The following is a 22,024-nucleotide window of genomic DNA, read 5'->3' as shown; positions in this document are numbered from 1 at the left end:
TATCATTGTGGCAATTTGTTTATTTTACAGTGAAGAAATATGTCTTGTCGGGTATGACATGATGTAACTCCAGATTTTAGCCAAAATGTGATCTATCAGTGTTTTAGTTCAGCTGGCAGCTTGAATATCTCAACAACTGGATTGCCATAATGTTTGGCATTTGACACTTATTACACCCCGAGGACAAATCCTAAAGACTTTCATCTTCTTACAGGTTGTTTGCACATGACGTCGCGTCACTCTTTTGTGGTGGCGCGAACTGCAGCTGCAGGGCAGGGAAGTGATTTTCTGCATAGGAAGCAGTGTAACACACACTCAAGATGTCTGTTTTTTTTGCGTTGTTTATGGTTTCTCAAATCAATCAAACCAATAAACCACAGGGAGCTTTTACTGAGTGCCAAACGTTGTTCTTGAGGGTGAAAAATGCAAGAAATTGACAGAAAAGTGCAAGAAAAAATGGCTTGTTAAGAGTCTGCGATCGGGAGAAGACGAGTCGGATGTTGGTGGAAATGGTGTATTATTAGCTCTTGTTTTAAATCTATGGTAATATATTTAAAATAATAGCTAAGAGCAACACAACTAACACTTGTTAAATTAGCATTAACAGTTTCACATAAGACTGGTGAACGTGAATGACGTATGAAGAAATGTTAGCAGGCAAAACTTTGAGTTCAGCCGAAAAATCGCTCTTCTTCTTCTTCATGTAAATGTCACACCGACATATGTTCTGATTTCCTGCTTGAACCTTTCTCTCGTAATTCCATCCGAACTAGCGCAGCAACAGCTTTCCTCCATCTCATCCATTGCAGTTTTCATTTCCTGCCCTCCATCTGAATTGAACGCCACAACAAATTTTTCATTTTCATTCAGCACCACCAGGAGGTCAAACCGGGAGACATAACATTCTACAATTAGGAAGTAAGACTTGGTTGATATTTTATGGACTGTATTTATTTAGACTTAACTTATTTTGTTAAAGTCAGATGAGATTATTTGAGTCTCGTCTCGTCGTCTCGTCTGTGTGTTACAGGGATAGAGGCGCGACATTGTTAGCCACTTGAAGCAGAGGAACAACTAATCTGGATCTGTCCAAAGTTCAAACATACAAAACACCCATAAACACCCCTACAGCTCAAGTGTCTTTAATATGTACACAAACATGAAATGTTCTGCCTGTTGTTCTGCTTTTTTTTCCCCAACAGTCTGTGCACTGACTCTGTGCAGCTTCCTGAAATGCTGTCATTACACTGAGGTTGCCAGGTTTGGTACCATTGTACACAGACTAAAACTGAAACGTGTTTTCCTACACTGTGTCTGGCAACCCCCACATTATAGCCGGACACACTGCACATACTGGGTGAATGAATAATCTGTAATAATCTTACCCAAGACCCAAAACTCTTTTGTGTAATGAGGAGCAGCAGCTGCTCAAAGCTGCGAGCATGCCTATTGGCTTTTCGACTCTCACCTGCTTTTCAAAGATTTGAATGATTCAAACGTTTTCAAATGAGCTCTGCCCATGCACAGATTTGCCAGTCCAGCACCCGCTCAGCTCTTCAAGCAGGCTGTATGTATTTCTGTATGAGCGCCTGCACGTGCTGGAGGTGTGCTGGACCTTGACAGGGTCATGCGTGTGGTAAACACATGCAGCTGGCTTTTTATGTCAAACTCCACTCCTCCCCCACACTGGCCTTTTCCATCCCTCTGTCTCCATTTGTAGTGACATCCTGAGCTACAGACAAACAGCTGGTGAGATGACAACATGGGAAAAGTCCTCCTCAAGTACGGCAGAACTACGTCTCAAATAGTACCCATCAGTCCTCAAAGAGTAGAGGCTGCTGAGAGTGATTATTAATGAATGAGAGGCGAGGATGAAGGTGTCGGGCATCCGGCTCTGTTTTCACTGCAGCAGAATGTCAGACAGAGTTAATCCTGCCCCCGCTGAGCGCTGTCGCCTTCTCTTTTATTATGCAGGTGGTTGTAGACGTCAATGACGAAAAGTTTTTAGTACAAACAGACGTAGTGCGCACTTTGAAATCTGCTCTCACTGTTTGCTGCAGCTGTTTCATCATATCCCGAGAGTTCTTTTTAGAAAACATATAGAAAATGAAAACATTTTTTTTAGGTACACTGGCACCGTTAAAAGTATCCTGCTAGCTATTAGCAGGTCCTGTTTGCAGTATCCATGGATGTACAGACAGCTATCACTGGACTACTGCGATGCTGGAGACAACTTCAAAATACAATGGTTCTCAGGCAAGTTCTGGACTTGAGAAGCAACTTTTTTTTTCTATGATTTGTAAGAAAATTTATGGACATCAGATCTAATGATATCCCTGGGAGGTGTCACTCTGTATGCACCACGTGTATCACTGCGTATATTCAGATTGGACTGAGTTCTCACTTCGAGAAGAGGAACTATTTCTGATGCAAATTGCTGCGAATGGGTGCTACGTGTATAATCACCTCCATGAGCTGTGTATCCCAGCCGCTGTTGCTGCTCCAGCTGCTGAACGTGTTGGTGAGCAGCCAAATCAGCAGCTAAACAGCAATAATTAACTTGCTGTTGCTCTTACAAACACCTGTCCCTTTCACCTCACGGCCCTCCCTTCAAACCCCACAGGAGAGCCTCACAGTTTGCATGCTGACGTGGTTTTTGCATGTTTCACTGCCACAAACACTGCAGCTTCGGTGACGTGTTGGACACACAATGTGAAAACTGCTCATTTCGGAGATGGTTAACTCGCATTCTGGTGAATTTATGCATGAATGTGGAGGGTTGGCAAGTCGCTACATCTACAAATACTAACACTGTATGGAAAGTAAATGAAGGGAGACAAACACATTGTTCAAAGACAGTGGGAAAAAAAGCCTAGAATAGAAGAGGGAGAGAAGGCAATTCATCTTCTGACACCTTGGCAACTAAATGAAGCTGTTAACCAACAGAACTGTCTGTTAAAGCTAGGATAAATACTAATGCATGAGGCACTATTGCAGCATGATACATTCAGTAGATGATGGCCTGTTTAGCCTGTCTGCTGGAGTTGAACTGCTCTCAGTGATTTGTTGCAACAAGTGATGTCCAATGAAGTTAAACTGTGAGAATTATCCATCCAAGATAATGCATTGTGATTAAATACTGACAGCATCAACCCACGGAAACGTGTTCTTCACTGCGTGGGGAAATGGATGTGTGGCGTGAGTGTGTGAGAGCAGCCCTCACCCTCGGGGGGGAAACCAGGATTCAATTTACCTCCCGATGGCTTTCAAACTTGTGGTACTTTATGTTCGAGCTGTGGATCTCCACACTTTTCAGACCTGTATGTTGGATTTAGTGTGTCTGAAATGCAGTGCTGGTCATATTATTAGCATTTCAGTCCAAATCTGCCAGCATCCCTCTCATTCACGCAGCTCAGTGCACCCTCCAGCTGGTATGAGGACAAGCTAGAAAACGTTCCCACTCAGCCCGAGTTGACTCGGCTGAGTCACAGAGCTCTCATTTCTCCTTCCCTGTCAACTGATTGAAAGCCTGTCCTGTAGACAGAGAACGGCTAAAAAAAAATTTTACAGCAGGGTACAAACAGCCTGCAGCCCATTTATGGGCTCTAAGAGCTTGCGGGGTCTATTTTAAGGCACGTATTCTCCAGTGTATCAAAAAAGAAAAGCATTCCAATATAGTCCTGTAACTGTTAGCGTTTGAAGTTTAGATCCCTGCAGAGAGACTGCAGATGGCAACGAGCTTCAGGCCGACTGGTCCAACACACACGTCTGCTGTTAAAATACAAACTATGCGGCCATCAGTGAAGCAAAACTATTGACAAATGTGAGATGTGGAACTATATCTCAGTCTGTGTGTGCGTACTCAGATTCATAATCTCTAAATGTGTAATAAGAGTTGTGAATGTCTACAGGAGTCCGTTTTTTTCTGGTCTCATGTAAAGTGGCCTTGAATAACCACGGATGCACCCAACCCAGAAATGTCATGCTAACAATCACTTGGTGCTACCGCCCACTGGTGGTGTGGAGGCTGCACAGCTGCTTCAGCACACGGTCAAATCTGCACATGCATTTGCAGATTTCTGCCACCTCAAGATATTTAGATTTATTTAGAGGCCTGCCTGAGTCAGAACTGATGACTCGACTGCGTTTTCAGCTCACGGAGCAACTTAAAGACTTGACTTTTCATCCATTAATATCTATGTACAGTTACAGATGTGTGTCTACACATGGACAAATCTATGATTACGCACACATGAATTGAGACAGTTGCACAGCTTTCCGCTCACATTTGTAACTAGTTTTGCTATAATAAAGGCCCCATGTGAAACTCAAATTTCATCAACGACAGGAAAACTATTCCAAAAAGAAAAATCACATTTTATTCTATTTTTTCAGTTATATATGGCGTAATGCATTCAGGCAGACTGTAACGAACATGGAAGAGTTAAACACATGTGGTTTTGTCAGTCTTCATAATCAAAATGATGAGTGTTTTTACGAAAATGGAGCAAGAAGACACAAACATCTCTGAATTAAGACATCAAGAGGTCTCATAGGAAGTTATTAAGGCAGTCAATGACAGTAACTTGACACAATGACAAAAGCAGATTAACAGTAAAGTTTGGAATGTCTGAGGAAAAACGAGGCATGTTGTCTTTAAGGAAGCAGAGAAGATGAAGAGACAAGGTGACTTCAAAATGAACGTTTGGTTGTGAATGAAAGTGATGACCTGAAGAAGGTTTGATGAAACCAGTGCCGTCATGCTGACCTGCGCGATGTCAGGTAACCATTACTGTAGTATTTCACCACAGGCTGTTTAGATGAATTAATGATATTGTTCTGTCTCAGTCGAGTCACACACGGCTTCCTTTATGATTTCGAGGTTCATCACAACCAATAACCATGACCGCCAACATAGTCCCTGACAAAACAACCTCCCCTCATGGTCCATTAAGTAGCTTTTCTGGCGCTTTCAGTCGTACCAAAAGATCTTCCTCACCAGTTTTCACGGACTTGCAGATGTCCACACTTCCATTTTTTTTTTCTGTGCACTTCAACATCGTCTCGTCAAAATTAACATTCTTTTCAGCAAGGTCAAGAATGAATCTCAACATGGTCCTTTCTTTTTAAAGATTCGTTCCAAGTTTAACACAACATGGGTCATTTCAAACAAGGGATGGGCACTCATAGGATTTACTGACACTTTTATCTGTGCAGTGTTTTATTATGATTAACATACATGTGAAGATCTAAGCGTGTTCTGGGCAGACTAGCTTCACGAGCTGTGCATGGCTGTGTCACACACACAAGGCTGTGGATGACGATGGGACCAGGTTAAAGGGACCCGTGGAGTTTTCTTGTAAGCAAAGTTTCTGGTCTTCTCTTTGTTGGCACACTGCTACATATCTTGGCACATTACTGCCACCTGTTGATCAGTGGAATAGTGTTAAAAAAAAAAGGCTGCTGTTGCCATGACTGAGGTAAAATGCATCATTTTCTGTCACAGCTGTAGACATGTTTACACTCCAGCTCCAGCTATTGGCAATTAAACAAAAAACTAAGACCCAAGTTGTACTAAACTGGAATAATCCTTTGTCTTCATTCAGCAGTTATCACACAAAAGTACGGAAACCCTGACAGAACCGATGACTAACGTAAACCTGTAACCACACACACACACAGAGCGGGCAGGACTGAGTTCACCTTCACAAAATTAAATAAGGAGGGACATACGGATCAGCTGACTTCTTAACTCTTTAAAGCATCTTGCATATCTTGATTAAATATCAACATCTCATCTCATACCGACCCCAAGTCTGGTATGCAATTAAAGTAGAAGTAGCAGCACGCTCAGAAATGAGAATATTGGGATATGTGTTGTGTTTCCTGTGTAGGCGGCTCTTTCCACCAAACATGAATAATAATGACTGGATTCTTTTTGGACGGTATTCTTCTGTCATCTGTTACATGAGCTCACTACAGTGATGCCATGTGGGCCTGCAGCTGAGAGTTAGAAAAACGACACATGTTGCTCTCCTCCTGCGCTGTACTTGGCGTGTTAGTTTTCAGACATCTTGCGGATCATGTAGTTGAGGATGCCTCCGTGGTGGAAATATGCCAGCTCCACGTCAGTGTCGAATCTCATCCGCACTTGGAATGTTTTCCCTGTGTCGAGCTGTGAGGGCAGAGAGAGACAATGTTGAGCGTCACTACTAACAGTGGAGTGATGTCCATGTTCTACAAGACCGTGTCCTTCACGAACCTTCACGTCCACCATCATCCTGGGGGTGAGCTGCTCTGGGATGACGACTGTGTAGCGCTCTCGTCCGGTCAGTCCCAGGCTGTCGGCAGTGTCTCCTGGTAGATACTCGAGAGGAATCACTCCCATCCCAACCAGGTTACTGCGATGGATCCGCTCATAGCTCTCTGCTATAACTGCCTTAATACCCTAAAAACACAAACAAAAAGCTCATTCACCCTTCAACACTCGCTTTTTCCACAGGGTTTTCCAGCAAAACAACACATCACATGACTGAAGTTTCGCACGCAAGTCCTGGGATGTTAACTCAGCTGTCTGCAGGAAAACTACACTTGAGTCCTCTGAAGATCCTTTGACTTCCTGTTTGTTTAGACGATATGAAACGATGGACAGCTTCCTGCAACACATTCCACTTTCACAGCAACTGTCACTTACAGTTTATCAGTGTGTAACAATCTCGCAAACAGCCCAAAAACCACACGCAAAGTCCTTTTTCAACTAAACTTTTCCTGGTTACGATGGAGTGAGTCTCACCAGGAGAAAGGGGCCCTTTGCGGCCCAGTCTCTGGAGCTGCCTGAGCCGTACTCCTTCCCTGCGAGGATCAGCAGAGGGACTCCTGACTGCTGGTATCTCTCTGCAGCATCAAACACATCCAGCTGGACAAAAAAAGGCAAAATATGCAAGAGTTAGTCTGTGTGTAACACTTACATGATGTGAGCAGCACTTAAAAACTTGAAGCTTTAACAGAAGCATCGTGTTGAAGTTTCCCTTCTTGCTGAGACATGACTCGTGTCAGAAAGCACAGCATCTGCATGAGAAATGGTGCAAAGTCACAGAGAGGTGCTGCATGCTGACCGTTTCACCAGATGGCAGGTGAATGGTTTGTGGTGCCTGCTTGTTGAGGAACTTGTTAAAGAGGCGGATGTTGGCAAACGTCCCTCTGGCCATGACGGCGTCGTTACCTCGACGTGAGCCATATGAGTTGTAGTCACGAGGGGTCAAACTGTAAAAACAATTGTGAAGCAGAAAGCTTTAATGGACAGTTTGGATTCTGGTTCCAGTTATATTCAGCCTTCTGTAGGTCTCTCTCTTGATTGATTGTTAGATTAATGAACATATATTTTTACTGCTCACCCTCTGTTGGCCAGATAGCGGGCTGCAGAGCTGTTCCTGGCGATGTTCCCTGCCGGAGAAATGTGGTCTGTGGTGACCGAGTCTCCCAAGTTCAGCAGCACATAGGCGTCATTTATGGACTTGGGTGGCTGCAGCTGCATTGTCTAAATAAAGACAATATGATACATATACAATGCAGCCATGGCCAAAAAATAACAATCTCATTAATGTCTCACCAAAATACGGGTACGACATTGGATGAATAACCTTAAGTACTATTAGAAATATGGTAATAAATAAAAATGGTGGTAGCCCTCCTTGTAAAAACAACCTCAAAAGCAGCAGAGAGAGTAACATTAGAAACAGGACCAGTATGGAAGTTCAGGGCTGCCAAAAATGAAAATTAAATGATTTACCAATAATTGAAATTTCAGCTTCCCTTTGTGTATGTATGATATCAACATAATCAAAATTTAAAATTACAAATTCAACTTTAATTGTATAATGCATCACTGCCAAAAAGAAACTGACCAATAATGACTCTAAAGTGTAAAGCTGACATAATGATAATAAAACGGAATGCGAAAGAATTCTTGTTTTCAAGACAAATTTGCAACTATAAATTTACTTTCCAAGCAGCTCATTATAGAAACTTTACTTTTTTTTTTTTTTTTTTTAATGTTAATGCTCTCATTCATCATGAGCACAAAAAGAAAAAAATAATTGTAGTAGTTTGGAAAGATGTATTGATTTGTATATTTACCAAACCATCAAAGAACGGTGGGGACTTGATGTAGGTTGACTTGGGGTCCCAGGTATAAAGCTTGTCAGACGGAGCAACCAGAGAGTTCCAGCGTTCATTCACTTTCTGATACAACACAACACCAGAGATTCATGTCAATCAAACATCTACATCACACTGCTGGAATGCTTGCCTTGCGATTTTCTTGCCAGTAGACGAGGAGTTACACTACCTCGATCTTCTCATAGACTTCTTTGAACATTGATGGGATGACAAACGTTTTCTCCACAGCCTGAATCTCCTCCCGTGTGGGCCAGATATCCCTGAGGAAAATCTCCTTGCCCTCAGAGTTCAGGGCTACAAAGGAGACAGAAAAATGTGAAAACTAACTTTGTTTTAAACCTGAAGCTCAAAAGCCATGCCAAGCAACTCTAGGAGCATTTCCCCAGCCAAAAGAAGGCTAGTAGAACAGACGTTCAGTGTAGATGATAATTAAATTCCTACTGTATTAGAATCAGCAGTTAAGATCTTGGGATGCTGGTATAAAGCCAATTTCAGGGATGCAAACCCAGTCAAGCAGCTGAGAGAAGAAAGGCCTTCAGACCATCCACAAAACCCTGCTGCCAGGAAACCTCAAACTCTGGTGTCTACAGTTAGGTTTGGTCCCTCTGTTGTTGTGGACATTCACTTTACATGAGGTCCCCATCACTCAAATTGAGAGAAGGGTCAGTTCCTTCATTAAAAAGTGGCTGCCACTGCCAAGATCTCTAAGCACCATCTATTTGTATAACAAAGGAGCCCTAGAACTGCCTCTCTATTGGCTGACACAAAAATTTTAGTGTCCTGAGACAAGACGTGAGTTACTTTTTTGGAATCCTTGGACACGGTTTTCAAGCAACCGTACTAACTATTGCAGCTGGAGGAAGGAAAGGGTGTCCAGCTGAAGCAGTTCAGCAGGCAAAAGCTGTACTCAAACATGATGACATTGGTGGGAAGGCGCAACAATGACAAAGGGGTCTTGGCACAGGGGCAAATGGACGCTTCTGGCACAAGGTGACAACTCTGCAGCCAAGGAGAGTATTAGTGGTGGAGGAAGGTGGAGAAGAGCTGGGCCTTCCACTAAAACCCACCCGAGCATTCCCAAGGTAGGACCCAAGTCCAAGGGTTCTCAAATTTATAAACCAAAGCTCCACATCTGATTTTTATTCAAGGTCAGAGGTCCACAACGATTGGTAATAACAAAACATTTAATCAGTTATTTAATGTCACATCTCTTGTGGCTCAGACATATTCTTACCACTAGATTTTTACTAGTTGAAAAAATTGTGTCCAAGATAAAACGACACATTCTGTTTCTGCAATTAGGCGGTGATAGCAAATTGTCTGGTGTAACATTAACATGTGAACTCAGCAGCAACACACACTCGCTCCACAGCTGACATGACAACGATGTCAACGACGGGGAAATAAACAACATTAAAACCACATTCATCTGGGGATGGGATTATTGTGAGTCATCTCCAGCTACACTGCATATTCAACTACAGTCACTAACATAAAAACATATTTAAAAATAAAAACCGCTTACACTTCAGAAAGTATTGTAGCCTGTTAATAACAGGAGGTATGGCAGGAGTCCTCAACTATATTTGTCTAAAGGCCAGAATTTTCTGAAGGTGACATTACGGGTGCAGGATTTTCAATAAAAAAATGTTTTCATTTAGATCTAATTAGCCAATTACTGTTGAACATTTCAACTTTCTTACAAATTAATGTTACTTAAATGAGCCTACGTTAGTGTGAACAGACTAACAAACATGGAGAATCCATAATGGTAACTAGATGCTTAGCTGGAAAATGCTCTCAAGTCTCCCATCAAGAAGGCTGTTAGTGCTCAATACAAAATCCACAGTTCAACTACTAATGAATGAGTCCTTATCTATACAACAAAATCCTCTTCGGGATGCCAGGAAGCAAACAGAAATACTCAGTTTGAGACTGAATGCAACAGGTGTCGAACGAAAATAAACCCAAGTGACAACCACTATGAAATACAGGCTCATTGGCAGGGTTTGGCAAGCTAATCAACAATCACTCTCAGGACAGACTGGACCTCCTCCACTGGTCAGTAATGTTAGATGAAATCATTTTCTCAATTCATTAAGATTCTGCGGGTCAGATGGGAAGCTTTGGCAGGCTGGATGTGACCCACAGGGACGCCATTCCATGACAGGGAATAAGTAGGGACTGACTTGCTCTTTTAATTCTGAGGCAGACCAAGGTCTCGACTTTGAGAAGGCCGGATCTATTCCTATGTGCTTGAACTGACAGTCAGACTGCATTGCAACCATGAGTCAGTCTTATCTTCCTGGTCTACCCCTGGAGGCTATCTTTTTGAATGTCAACTTTGTCGAGTCATACTGGAGCAGTGTTGTCTCTGCAGTGTCATTTTTAAATCCAAAGACACACTGCAGCCAATCCAAAAGCATCCCACTGAGAAAACAAAGTAACCTTCAGATTCTACATCTGACACACCTTTAAACTGATCCAGATATGACTGCATTTAACCATAATGTACTGAAATCTATTTGTAACCAAAGTGATAAAAATGTCCTAGATTGGCAAGACCCCACTTGTCTACACAAACATCTTAAAACAAAATGCCTGTACGCTTTATTCACCCGGCTAAGCATTTAGATGGACTAAAACATCAACCAGCAACTATTAATGTAGTTACTCTCAAAACATAACTACTCACCAATGGGCTCTTTCTCAAAGTCTATCCTCACAGTGCCGGCTATTGCATAGGCGATGACGAGTGGTGGAGAGGCCAGGTAGTTTGCTCTGGTGTTGGGGTGGACTCTCCCTTCAAAGTTTCTGTTTCCTGATAGGACTCCTGCAGCAACCAGATCTCCCTGAAACACAACCAGTGCAACACTTCAAATGATAAAGAGTAAGAAAGAAAATAATGTATGTATTCATATTTTGAAATGTATTACTCTACATCTATACATAGCTTAGAAAATGAGAGAGAAGAAAAAGTACAAGCAACAAAATATAAGGAGAGCAAAGGTAGGTTTAGAGGCTACCACAGGACAAGTAAGAGTGAGGAATGCTGGACAGAGGAACAAAAGATAGACGAAGAAGAGCAAATGAGCATTTGAAAGTGTGAAATGATACAGCAGGAATGCAGAAACAGCCTCTTGGTACCTGGGTTATGGCCTCCACCACCGACTCTGGAAGGGGCCCACTGTTGCCTATACAGGTCATGCAACCATAGCCAACAACCTCAAAGCTAACAGGAAAGACAAAATGACTGTTTACAAAGGTTGCACAGGATCTTCAAATAACTTCATATTCACTTCAGCTGACTGTGACAAAAAAAAATGGTACAAACCCAAACCAAGTCTAGCAGTTTGGTAAGGCTGTAATGCAGTTTCTTGTTACATAGGGATCATGTACTACTAGCTGTGAGCACTGTGAGTACTTCAAGGTTTAATGTGGTGATGTTGAGTGCAAGCCAGACCATCTAACACAGTATTATTGACTTTTCAAAGCAGAAGTGTTGTGGCAGGATGCAGGAAAATCACATGAGCACCATGAGCGCGGCCTGGTTATGCCACATTTGTATCAAAGAGGTGTTGTGCTGGGTTTGAATATGGGATGTGTTTAACAGTCTGTCAGTGTTTTAAAAGCAGACCTGTAGACTCTGTGGTCAGCTTTATAATGGTGACTGTTACTGATCAAATTATTCATAATGACAGCAGTGAGACCACTTCAGCTTTGAAGCTCTTTGATTTCATTTGTGCATCCAAATACAATTCCGCAAATACGCCAGCAGATGTCACCATTTTTATGCCACCAAAAGCTTCAAAATAATGAAGTATTTTCAGCACAATTTCTTCATAGTGATTCAGGGGTTTCAGAAAGGCTTCTGCTGTGGTACTGGGGACTAAGGGTTGTAGCCCGGTTCAGGAGTCATGGAAGGTTTGGTACAACAGGAGAAAAAAACGTCTAATTTCACCTGGGTGATGTTGCTGAATGTGCATTAGCAGTTTGATGCATTTCTATTTACATACCCTACAACAGTAGAGCAAACCCAACGCACCATCCTCATCTTGTCCTTAAGTCTCTCTCTGTTGCTGTCGTAGCTGACCGGGAACCAAAATTGTTCCCAAACGAATGATTTAAAGCAGTGGTTCCCAACCTGGGGTCCACACCCCTCACTGGGGGCACCAGTGGTCACGGGGGGTACGTGCAATTTTGTCTGCGCTGTTGTGAGGTTATCAAAAGTATATTTGTGCACATTAAATTTATAAAATCCCAATAATTCACCCAATTGGATAGTCAAAACTCTTTTAAAACATATTTTTGGTCCACATTTAAATTCATTAAGCTACTTATTACCTCTGACCTTCTATTTTAGCAAATAAAAGTTTTTAATTAATCACTGCATTCTTTTAGTGTGTGGATGCAGGTACGAGTTGGGGGGGGGGGGGGGGGGGGGCTGGCTTGTCTTGGACACAAGCAAGGGTGGTTTCAAGGAAAAAAGGTTGGGAGCCACTGATTTTAAGGATCCAGGTGGGTCTTCCAGCTCCAGTGTTTCATTTAAAACTTGCCAATCAGTGTGTTGTGCTAACCTTTGCACATGTTGCTAAGCATACAGCAAAAACTCACACTGGTGACATTTTTTAAAATCACAGCAAACATCTCTTTGATATTTCTGTCTATCAATTTCTTGTTACTGACTGGCCGATATACAGAGCTTACTGTACAATGACAAAAAAAAGAGATTTCAACTTCATCTCACAGTCTTCCCTCGGCAGATGGAGTTAGAGTGCTGAACTTCTGTCAGGTAATAGCAGATGGTTGTATGAAGTGCATGCAAATGTAATTATGTATTTATGAGCTATATCCATGACAACAGAACAAACTCCATCTGCTGAGGAAGGCTTAAGTTGAAAGGTGAGGGGAAAAAGGAAGTAAGCTGACCTTAAGTTTGTGTGTTTGTCAAACTACTGTTTTCCAAGGTAAAGTTTGAACTTTGACACTCTACACATGTTGAGTGTTTGTCTTCCCCACACGAAGGAGCGAATTTGGGATCATACATACAGACAACTGACTGAATGAGTAACTTGAGCAGCTCACCCCAGCTGAGAGAGGTAGTCCATAACCCCGCTCTCCTTTAGGTAGTAGGTGACCACTCCACTGCCAGGTGACAGGCTGGTCTTTATGTACGGCTTCACGCTCAAGCCGCACTCTATTGCCTTTTTAGCGAGAAGTCCTGGAGGAAGAGCATTTACCTTTAATGACTGTCAAAAACTAAATAACCGATCAGTTTTCTACCCTGATGAGGACACACATCTCAAAATGAAGACAAGTACTGTACTCCCACCTGCTCCGAGCATGACAGATGGGTTGCTGGTGTTGGTGCAGCTGGTGATAGCAGCGATGACCACTGAGCCGTGGCTTAACGTGTACTCCTTTCCATTGAACTGGAAGGGGACCACAGTGCTGTGATGCTCAGGAGCCACCTGGAAACCCTTGAAACCTTGCTAAAAGTGTCACGAAACAAAATGAAATGAGTGGAGTTAGGTTTCCTACCATGATATTATATCTTAAATGTGTATCCTTTATGTCCTTGTTTTTCACAGTAGTCTTAGGAGCATGCTGCTTAGCATTTCACTGTGCATATATACATGTTCATAGCCTGATGCATCGTAAACATGAGCGCATGCTGTACCCACCTTTGCTCCCAGGCAGGTTTCAAAGTCGTTTTTCATGTCGGACACAGGAATTCTGTCCTGAGGTCTTTTGGGACCGCTACAGCACGGAACCACCGTATTCAGATCGAGCTCTACAACCTGAGAAGGGACACGGTCAGTGCAGAGGTGGTTTATTTTTCTGTTACACTGTGACCTGTCTGCACATTTCTATTTGAAACTGTTGGCAGTCTTAGGTTTAAATAACTCATTTATTTGATTCTTATAATTAGAATTGTGCTAATATGATGTAATAGTTTGCTTTTATGTGCTAAACGATCTAGAACAAAAGTGCTAAAACTTCAAAATGGCACCTGAGTGAAATCTGGATCCTGAGAGACATCGTTGTAGTCTCTGTACATGGCCACTGCCTTCAGGTACTTTGTGATGTGGGCCAGCTTTTCTGCCTCTCGCCCTGAACGCAACCAAATGGAGACAAAATCAACTTGCGTGTGCAATGATGGTGCCGAAGGAAACAATGTGGAGGTCACTACTTCCATTGGTTTACATGTCAAATCAACGTGAAATCAATCAATCATGACAGTAAGACCACTCACCTGTCTGCTCGAGGTACTGAATGCTGACGTCGTCCACAGGGAAGAAAGCTGCGGTGGCGCCGTACTCTGGACACATGTTGGCGATGGTGGCTCGGTCAGCGATGGACAGCTGAGCCACACCGGGGCCAAAAAACTCCACAAACTTCCCCACGACACCCACCTGACGCAGGTGCTGAGAGCACGTGTGAAAAGGGAAATGTCAGATTGTGACATCAGCAGTGCTACATGTAACAGAAGTCGGTAAATGCTGCCGGAGAGCTGACCCCAACACAATCAACCGTCTCTGCATACCTCTTATTTTGATTATTTTATGCTAAATCTCATATTGGGAAATCATTCAATAGTGTAAAAGTGATTCTAATTACCTTAGTAACAGTGAGGACAATGTCAGTGGATGTAATGAACTTGTCGGGGGTCCCGCACAGCTTGTATCCCACCACCTCAGGCAGTACCATGCTTATTGGCTGACCCAGCATAACAGCCTCCGCTTCAATTCCACCCACGCCTGAAGGTTATATGACAAATCTCATTTAGAACTTCGTGATTGATGATCATGATCAATTCTCATCAGGGAGCGTTTTAGTAACTGTTGGGAAATAATTTGCTTTCTTTCTCAGAGTTACGTCTGTGTATTAAGTACAGAGCTGGAATCAGGGTGCGGTCACTCCGTCCAAATGTAAAATATATCCATATATCCACAGAGACCTCTAAAGCTCCCTGAACATGTTTACGCTTTGTTTAATCTGAACACAAACAGAAATGTGGAAAAGCAACTATTTGTAGCTTCAGGCGGAGTGTGCTGGAACAATTTCCTGACAAACAACAGTATATCCATCCACTCAACACTTTGGCGCAGTGCCTCCAGCTATAGCACATAAGCAGCCAGCAAGCACAGGTTTTAGTCTCCGTGTAGGCACAATGGCACCAAACCTGGCAACCCCTGTGGAAGCAGCATACAGTCCCTAAGGGCTCCAGACGAGCTTTTTCCACCACCCACCATGCCAGAACCACCCCCAAAAACAATTTCAGTCGTTCCAAAATGTTGTTTCCTTACTTTGTTAGTATCATCTATAGTTGTTTGTTAAGAGTATTAGCATTCAAAGTACTTCTACCTCCAAACTGTACTCCTCTGAAGTGCATTTAACACTAAGCTTTCTAAGCTGTTTGATCCATTAGCTCTATCAGCTCTGTTAGTTGTTTCGCTCTGTAAAACAAACACACCGCAGGACTCTGCTGCGCACCAGCCACTACCAGCTAACTAGCTCCCCTCCTGCCAATTTCAACACAGATTTGTCGCTCACAGTGTAGCATTATCAGGTAAAAACAGGCCGCATCTGCTGTCCAGAGTGAGTTACTGGTTCGTTACAGAGGCTTCACAGTGTTAGTAGATCTCTGTTGATTCCGAACACATTTGCTGTCATCTCCGGGGTGACAGGACACCCTTAGTGTCAAGCCCTGAGGTCACTGCACCTGGCTGCTGTTCACCAAAGAAATGGCAGCATGTGACTTCCATTTTCAGGATTAAACACACAAGAAACATGTTAGTCGGTGAGTTTCAGAGGTGGTGGTACATGTATTTTTGATCTTTGAGAGCAAGGCTAGCTCCTTGCCTCAGCTTCTAGTAATTATGCTAAACTTGGCTCACCATACTGCAGCTCTGTACTTAACAGACAGACGTGAGACTGATACATTCTTTGTACAGCGGACACCAGTGTCTGCTCACTAAATAGCCTCAAAGTAATGTAAACACAGGACACGCTGGGTTTTAAGATGGAATGACTCTATTATGATAATTTACAAGCTCCATCAACAGCAAACGATGATGAGACACTGTCTTACCCCAGCCCAGGACTCCCAGTCCATCGATCATCGTGGTGTGGGAGTCGGTTCCCACCAGGCTGTCGGGGTAGAAGTACCCGTCGTAGTTAAACACCACTCTAGCCAAGTACTCCAGGTTGACCTGGTGAACGATCCCTGAACCAGGAGGAATGATTCGCATGTTCCTGAAGGCTTTAGAGCCCCACTGGGAAGGACAGACAACACATTTAATGGTTGAGAAAAATCTCTTCATAGCCACCTATATATCAGACAGTTTGTTCAAATTTCGTACCTTTAAGAACTGAAATCTCTCTTTGTTGCGGTCGAACTCCAAGTCCTGGTTTTTCTGAAGGCTGTCAGACCTAAAGTGCGTTTCAGTTGTAGAGAAAGACATTAATTGTATCATAGTGTTAGAGGCTCAGCAAATGATGATGACATGATGACCATATTGTATCTATATAGAGAATAATACAGTGGCTATGAACTGATGGTGCCATGGTGGAAAGAGTCCGAAGAACCTCGTCTTACTTCCTGTTAAAGTCCACTTGGATGGAATGATCGATGACGAGGTCAGCAGGGCAAACAGGATTAATCTTCTCTGGGTCACCACCTAGTTTCATCACCGCATCCCGCATGGCAGCAAAGTCCACCACAGCAGGGACGCCACTGCAAAGACAGTTTAGAGACAGCACGTCAGACTGCGTCCCCTCACCATCATCATCAGCAGCAGCTTCATTTAGACCTCACTGATCATCAGTTCACTTAGGATAATGGATCCAGGAAATCAAGGCTGACATCAATATCATAATTAAATGTCACATTTGTCTTGAGAACAATAAATAATATCGATAATTGTAGAAATCATATAGAGCTGAAGGAAAACTTGATGTGACAGCCAGTGTCTGTGTGATGCGGCCTTCATGGTCAACATTACCAAGAACCTCTCAGAGGTGAACCTCAAGCTCCAGCAGCTTCTCAGCCCTCTGCTTTCAAACGTGAAACCATGTGAAGTGAAATTAAAGCTATGGCAAACGGAAAGGGGGAACACTGAATTTTCCTGCTCTGCAAGAACAAAACCTGCTGTGACATCTGAATGGGTGTGAAAACTCCTTCAGGCGTGGATTCAGGGCATAATTAGTAGACAAAAGGAACTGAACGTATTTGCTTAACAGTTAAATGTGGAACTAGCAGATGTGTCTTATGACAAGCAACGAAAATAATCATTGAGTTGCAAGGAAAGAGGAGCTCAAAGCTACACACACAAACCTCACTGTGCTCGAGATCTGTAAAAAGTATGTAAGAGTCTCCAAGCTGAGATTACCACAATGATGTCACTACAAGTTCTATGGGTTCAAAAAAATGTCGTTCCACAGTACTCTGTCAAAGGTATCATCCATTACTAACAACCTATGGAGCAACTGACAGACAACCAAATGCAAAAGAACAGCGTCCACATACGTGAAGTCCTGGAGGATGACTCGGGCTGGTCTGAACGGGACCTCCACGGTTTGAGTCTGGGTCTGCTTCCAGTTGAGAATGCTTTCCACATCTGAGCGCTTCACTAGAAACTCGTCACAGTTCCTGACGGCAGACTCCAGGAGGACCCGGATGGAGAATGGCAGACGGTCTGAGGAACAGATGGACAGTGAACCTCTCTGGATCTCAGAACTCCACTCAGATGATTAAAATTACATTGACAAGAGGTTTCCTACAACCCTGATTCCAAAACTGTAGGTAGAGGTGAGAAACAGGTGTTTTTGGAGGATTCCACAACTTCCTCAGTCTTTTGTTGCTTCTGTCCCAAATGTGTTGCTGGCATCAAATTCAGTAAAAGCAGATATTTACAAGAAACACTGACGTTTATGTCTGTCTTTGTACTCTTTTCACACATTGGGCTTTTTCTAGGTTTTTTCTTTTTTTATTGTTTTTTGGGGGGGATTTGGGGTTGTGTCTGCATTTAATGAAGCATTGTTGTTACCATATCTGGGGTCTCCAAGTTTGGACAGATTGTAAAACTGCTGCGTTGGGTTCTTGGGGTCCAGAGGTTCAACTAAATGGTGGAAAGGATTGTTCATAGTCGCAGACATCCTCCTTTATGCGTCAGTACAAATCTAAAAGAAGAAAAGTTAGCAATATAAGCCTGATTTTAACACCATACAATATGCAATAAAAAACACACAGATGCAGGGATAAAATGGAACAAATATTCACTTATTTTATGCTTTTTTTTTACATTTCAAACATCCTAAATGACTAAATTAATCAAATGTGGACATAATGTGTCTTTACAGAGCGCAAACAGGGTTAATTCTAAGACCTAGTCTACAATCTGAGGCCCTTCCATATTCAGAAATGGATTAGCCTTTAAGGTTGCAGTCCACGTGTGTTGGTCGAGCTGAGGGTTAGTGAACTCCTGGCTCATGTTTTACAAACCTTACATAACTCCAGCAAGTCTCATTAGCAATCTGACAAATCTTTAAACAGGACGATGTGCGACTAAATCTCTGACAAGTTGTTGAAAATGAACAAAAATCCTGATCTAGTGCAAAGCGTTTCCTTGAGAGGTGAAATCGGTGCGAAAGGTGATCTGATAAGAGCACTTGACGGGGCCTTGACGCTCTGAACGTCCACATAGTTGGCAGATGAGTGAAGGCTGAAGCTCTGCTGCAAAGTGCAAAGTCAATTTACACTACTAACATACTGTGTGATGTAACACACCTAATATCTAATCTCTCGTCTAATGTGACCATATGAAACAGTAATAATCAATGTACTTGGAAATGAACTGATAATGACTGGTGGATCTTTTTGGTTAAGGCCTCAATGTGTCCACAGAATATCAAGCACCAAAAGCTGGAAGTGAATGTCTAATGAGATTTGTCGTCTAGTTTATGTATCCAGCGAGCAGAAAGTTCCTGAATTAAAATCTGAATTTTGATCGTTTAAGACTGTCTTTTATTAAACTTCCTGCATTTTACATATAATGTTTGGTCAAACTTCTGTGGAGAAACAGAAGTGAACCGTGTCCTGCGTGGTTCATTCATATTTCCTTTCTAGTTTCTGACGCACAATTTTCAACCATTCAACTTAACTTAGCCCTCTGACGTAAGTTAGCATTAGCTATTTGGTCTTCAACAGCCTCAACGTTGGCAAACGTTCTGAAAGAAGACGCAACAGGAAGCGAAAAGTCTAATAAACATTACTCGCGGCATTTCCTCATATAATATGAGCATGACTTGTTGTACAGGCGGAATTGTTTTGAATGTGACAGCCAAAGTTAGCTAGCTTACCACTCAGCTATTTTACATGATAACACAAGGGGGGTCCTGATACCCTATCTACGTCACAAGAGTGAAAGATAGTTTACGCCAATCAGTCAATTCAGTCATCTCGGCGGATCACGACAACTTACTTCTGTGTGCAGCAGAGGAGACACCGCAGGTCAGGATCGTGTGTAATCTGCACACTGTCAGCAGTCGAGCCTCATAAAACTGGGTTCCGCCGCCAGCAGCAACAACACTTCTACTTCCGGTCAGAGTTTCAGTCAGAATAAAAGCATCCCCTCTAATCGCAAACACTGTGGAGTACAACGCTGACTGCATAAACATTTAAAGGGTCAGTAAATTACTCACACACAAACACAGACATACACACACATAAATAATACTTCGATGAAATTCAACGAACTTCACTGGCAAAAAAAATATTCAGTGGGGACTGCAAGCATAGAAAAGCATTTTTAAGCAATTATGGACAGCAAATTGATAGTCATTCTTTACAATATATTTTCTATATTTTTTTAACAAAGGCATTGTCTACTTTTAGATGGAGAAATGACTTCAAAACAATGAAAATGAAGTAATAACTGGATTTCAAATGGGATCTTAATTCAGCAGGCTACTCCTGCTGAGAGCCTGATGCTGTTTGAAGCCTGTCATACTGAAGGGTCTGTGGAGCTTCTCGTGACGTCAACCTGTTAATGGGAAGCAGTGACGTCAAAGCAATGCGTAGCTCTAGGAAACCCCTCTTGCCTGACAGACCCCTCAGAGCGGTGACATCGTGTATGTACGTCCTTCCAGTGAGGGGTTCATCCACATGACTTCATCCGTCTGTCATTCTGTTCCTCTTCTGTCCATCTGTCCATCCAAATAGAGGCTATCACAGTCCTCTAAGTAACCTCATCTATAGCGTCTCTTGGCCCCTCAAACAACAACAAACAACATTTTCTTTTCTTCATTCTCTTTCTCTTTCAGTTTCTGTTCCTGATGAATATTTGTTTGACCTTTAAGCCTCCGACTCAGTCAGAAAAAGTATCTCAATCACAGAGAAACGGTGTTCGACTGGACAGTCCTGATGCAGTTCATCAAAATCCCCAGTAGGTGGCAGTGCTGCTGCAGCCATCAGATATGATAAACAGCTTTTTTTTTAGGTTTCCTCCTGAAAGCATCATCAGTGGCATGTTTCACAGGCCACACAACACTTCTGAATGAGATTTAATTAGTGTTAGGCTCGATTTTCTAGTGGTAATTTACACTGGAGCACACACATTTGGACTGAATATCTATGATGTCCAATTAAATCTCACTTGTCCAATAAGTTCCACTTGTGTCAGCATTACAGATACATCAGTGTCTTTCTGCAGGGACGGCTTGACTCTTTTGTTGCACATGTTATGTTCATTTATTTTTGATGGTGCAGCTGGGAGGAGACGGGAGAGGGGGGAGAGGATGGGGATGGCATGAAGCTGGTGCTACGGGTCAGGATTGAACTCAGGTGCTCTTTTAAATCATCTCATTTACCATAAGACATCCAAATATTTACACAAGAAAGAAAGGCATTACATTACATTCATGCAAAAATGCTTTGCACTTCTGCTTCCTGGTGCTGCACAGTGCTGCCGGGTGTCAGTGGCATGTCTGATATTTTTATTTGTTTGTTCTTTTTTGTTTGCTTGTTTGCTTCGTCGCCTGTAATCACTTGGTGTGACACCGAGTACTGGTTATGGATTGCCTGATGCCTGAAATGCACTGTGCACCAAAGGCACTAAAGATATAACTAATAGTGCACATGTAGGCCTAATGGCTGATCTTTGCTTCCCACACAAACTTTACCAACGGGAGAGCACCATCAGCGGCTGAGCAGATCGGCAGAGTCACTGGCATTTTTCGGTACAGCTGACTTTGGCGGAGAGGTCAGCATGCATGTAACAGGCCGTCTCCATCTTTCCTGGACAGGAAGATGAGAGAGAATGATATAAAGCAGGCACAGTGATACGATCCGACACATCAGATCTCAGTACTACACAGAATTTGATTAGGCAGCAGCTCGGCCCTGGACAGGAAGTTATCAGGAAGTTCATCGAACCTTTAAAAGGACTAACACACGAGAGGCAGCTGGTCCTGGTAGATGAACTGGTAGCGTACTGAAGGAGAGTAGAGAGGAGCTTAGTTTTGTGGCTCTCCTGAAAACATTAGAATCACAGGCCTTAAAAGATTACTGACCAGTAGCTTTAACATCTGTTGTAATGAAGAGAATAGTGTTAGATTGTGCGCTCAGTGAGGTGCAAAACAAACTTGGCTCACTGCAACTTGCACATACAAGGTGGAGGTGTGTTTACAGGTGCACCGTAGTCATGGTTTTAGAGTAACCTTGTTATGTTTTTCGCATGTAAACACCATATCTTGGTTTCAGAAATCCTTATCCCTGTTTTGAGAAATCTGGATATGCCAGCTGGCCAAGCTTGGACATATCAGAACATGATCTTACAAGTCA

General features: G+C 42.7%; 1 protein-coding gene across 1 annotated transcript; it reads right to left on the bottom strand.

Moving 5' to 3' along the window:
- Positions 1–4,356: 4,356 nt before the first annotated feature.
- On the bottom strand, positions 4,357–19,793 carry aco1 (aconitase 1, soluble). The gene is made up of 21 exons (XM_076725267.1): positions 19,665–19,793; positions 18,231–18,363; positions 17,711–17,879; positions 16,781–16,918; positions 16,545–16,614; positions 16,274–16,457; positions 14,800–14,939; positions 14,435–14,606; positions 14,192–14,292; positions 13,863–13,979; positions 13,511–13,670; positions 13,264–13,399; positions 11,326–11,410; positions 10,874–11,030; positions 8,348–8,472; positions 8,137–8,241; positions 7,395–7,537; positions 7,116–7,263; positions 6,794–6,916; positions 6,263–6,448; positions 4,357–6,175 (listed from the first exon to the last, which is right to left on the bottom strand). The coding sequence occupies exons 2-21, from the start codon at positions 18,337–18,339 to the stop codon at positions 6,059–6,061; spliced, it is 2,685 nt and encodes an 894-aa protein (XP_076581382.1). The 5' UTR covers positions 18,340–18,363; positions 19,665–19,793; the 3' UTR covers positions 4,357–6,058.
- Between the last annotated feature and the right edge of the window lie 2,231 nt (positions 19,794–22,024).

The sequence above is a fragment of the Chaetodon auriga genome, chromosome 24 (assembly GCF_051107435.1).
Source record: "Chaetodon auriga isolate fChaAug3 chromosome 24, fChaAug3.hap1, whole genome shotgun sequence".
In the NCBI taxonomy this organism is placed as follows: domain Eukaryota; kingdom Metazoa; phylum Chordata; class Actinopteri; order Chaetodontiformes; family Chaetodontidae; genus Chaetodon; species Chaetodon auriga.
This window is presented reverse-complemented; position numbering and strand designations above follow the sequence as displayed.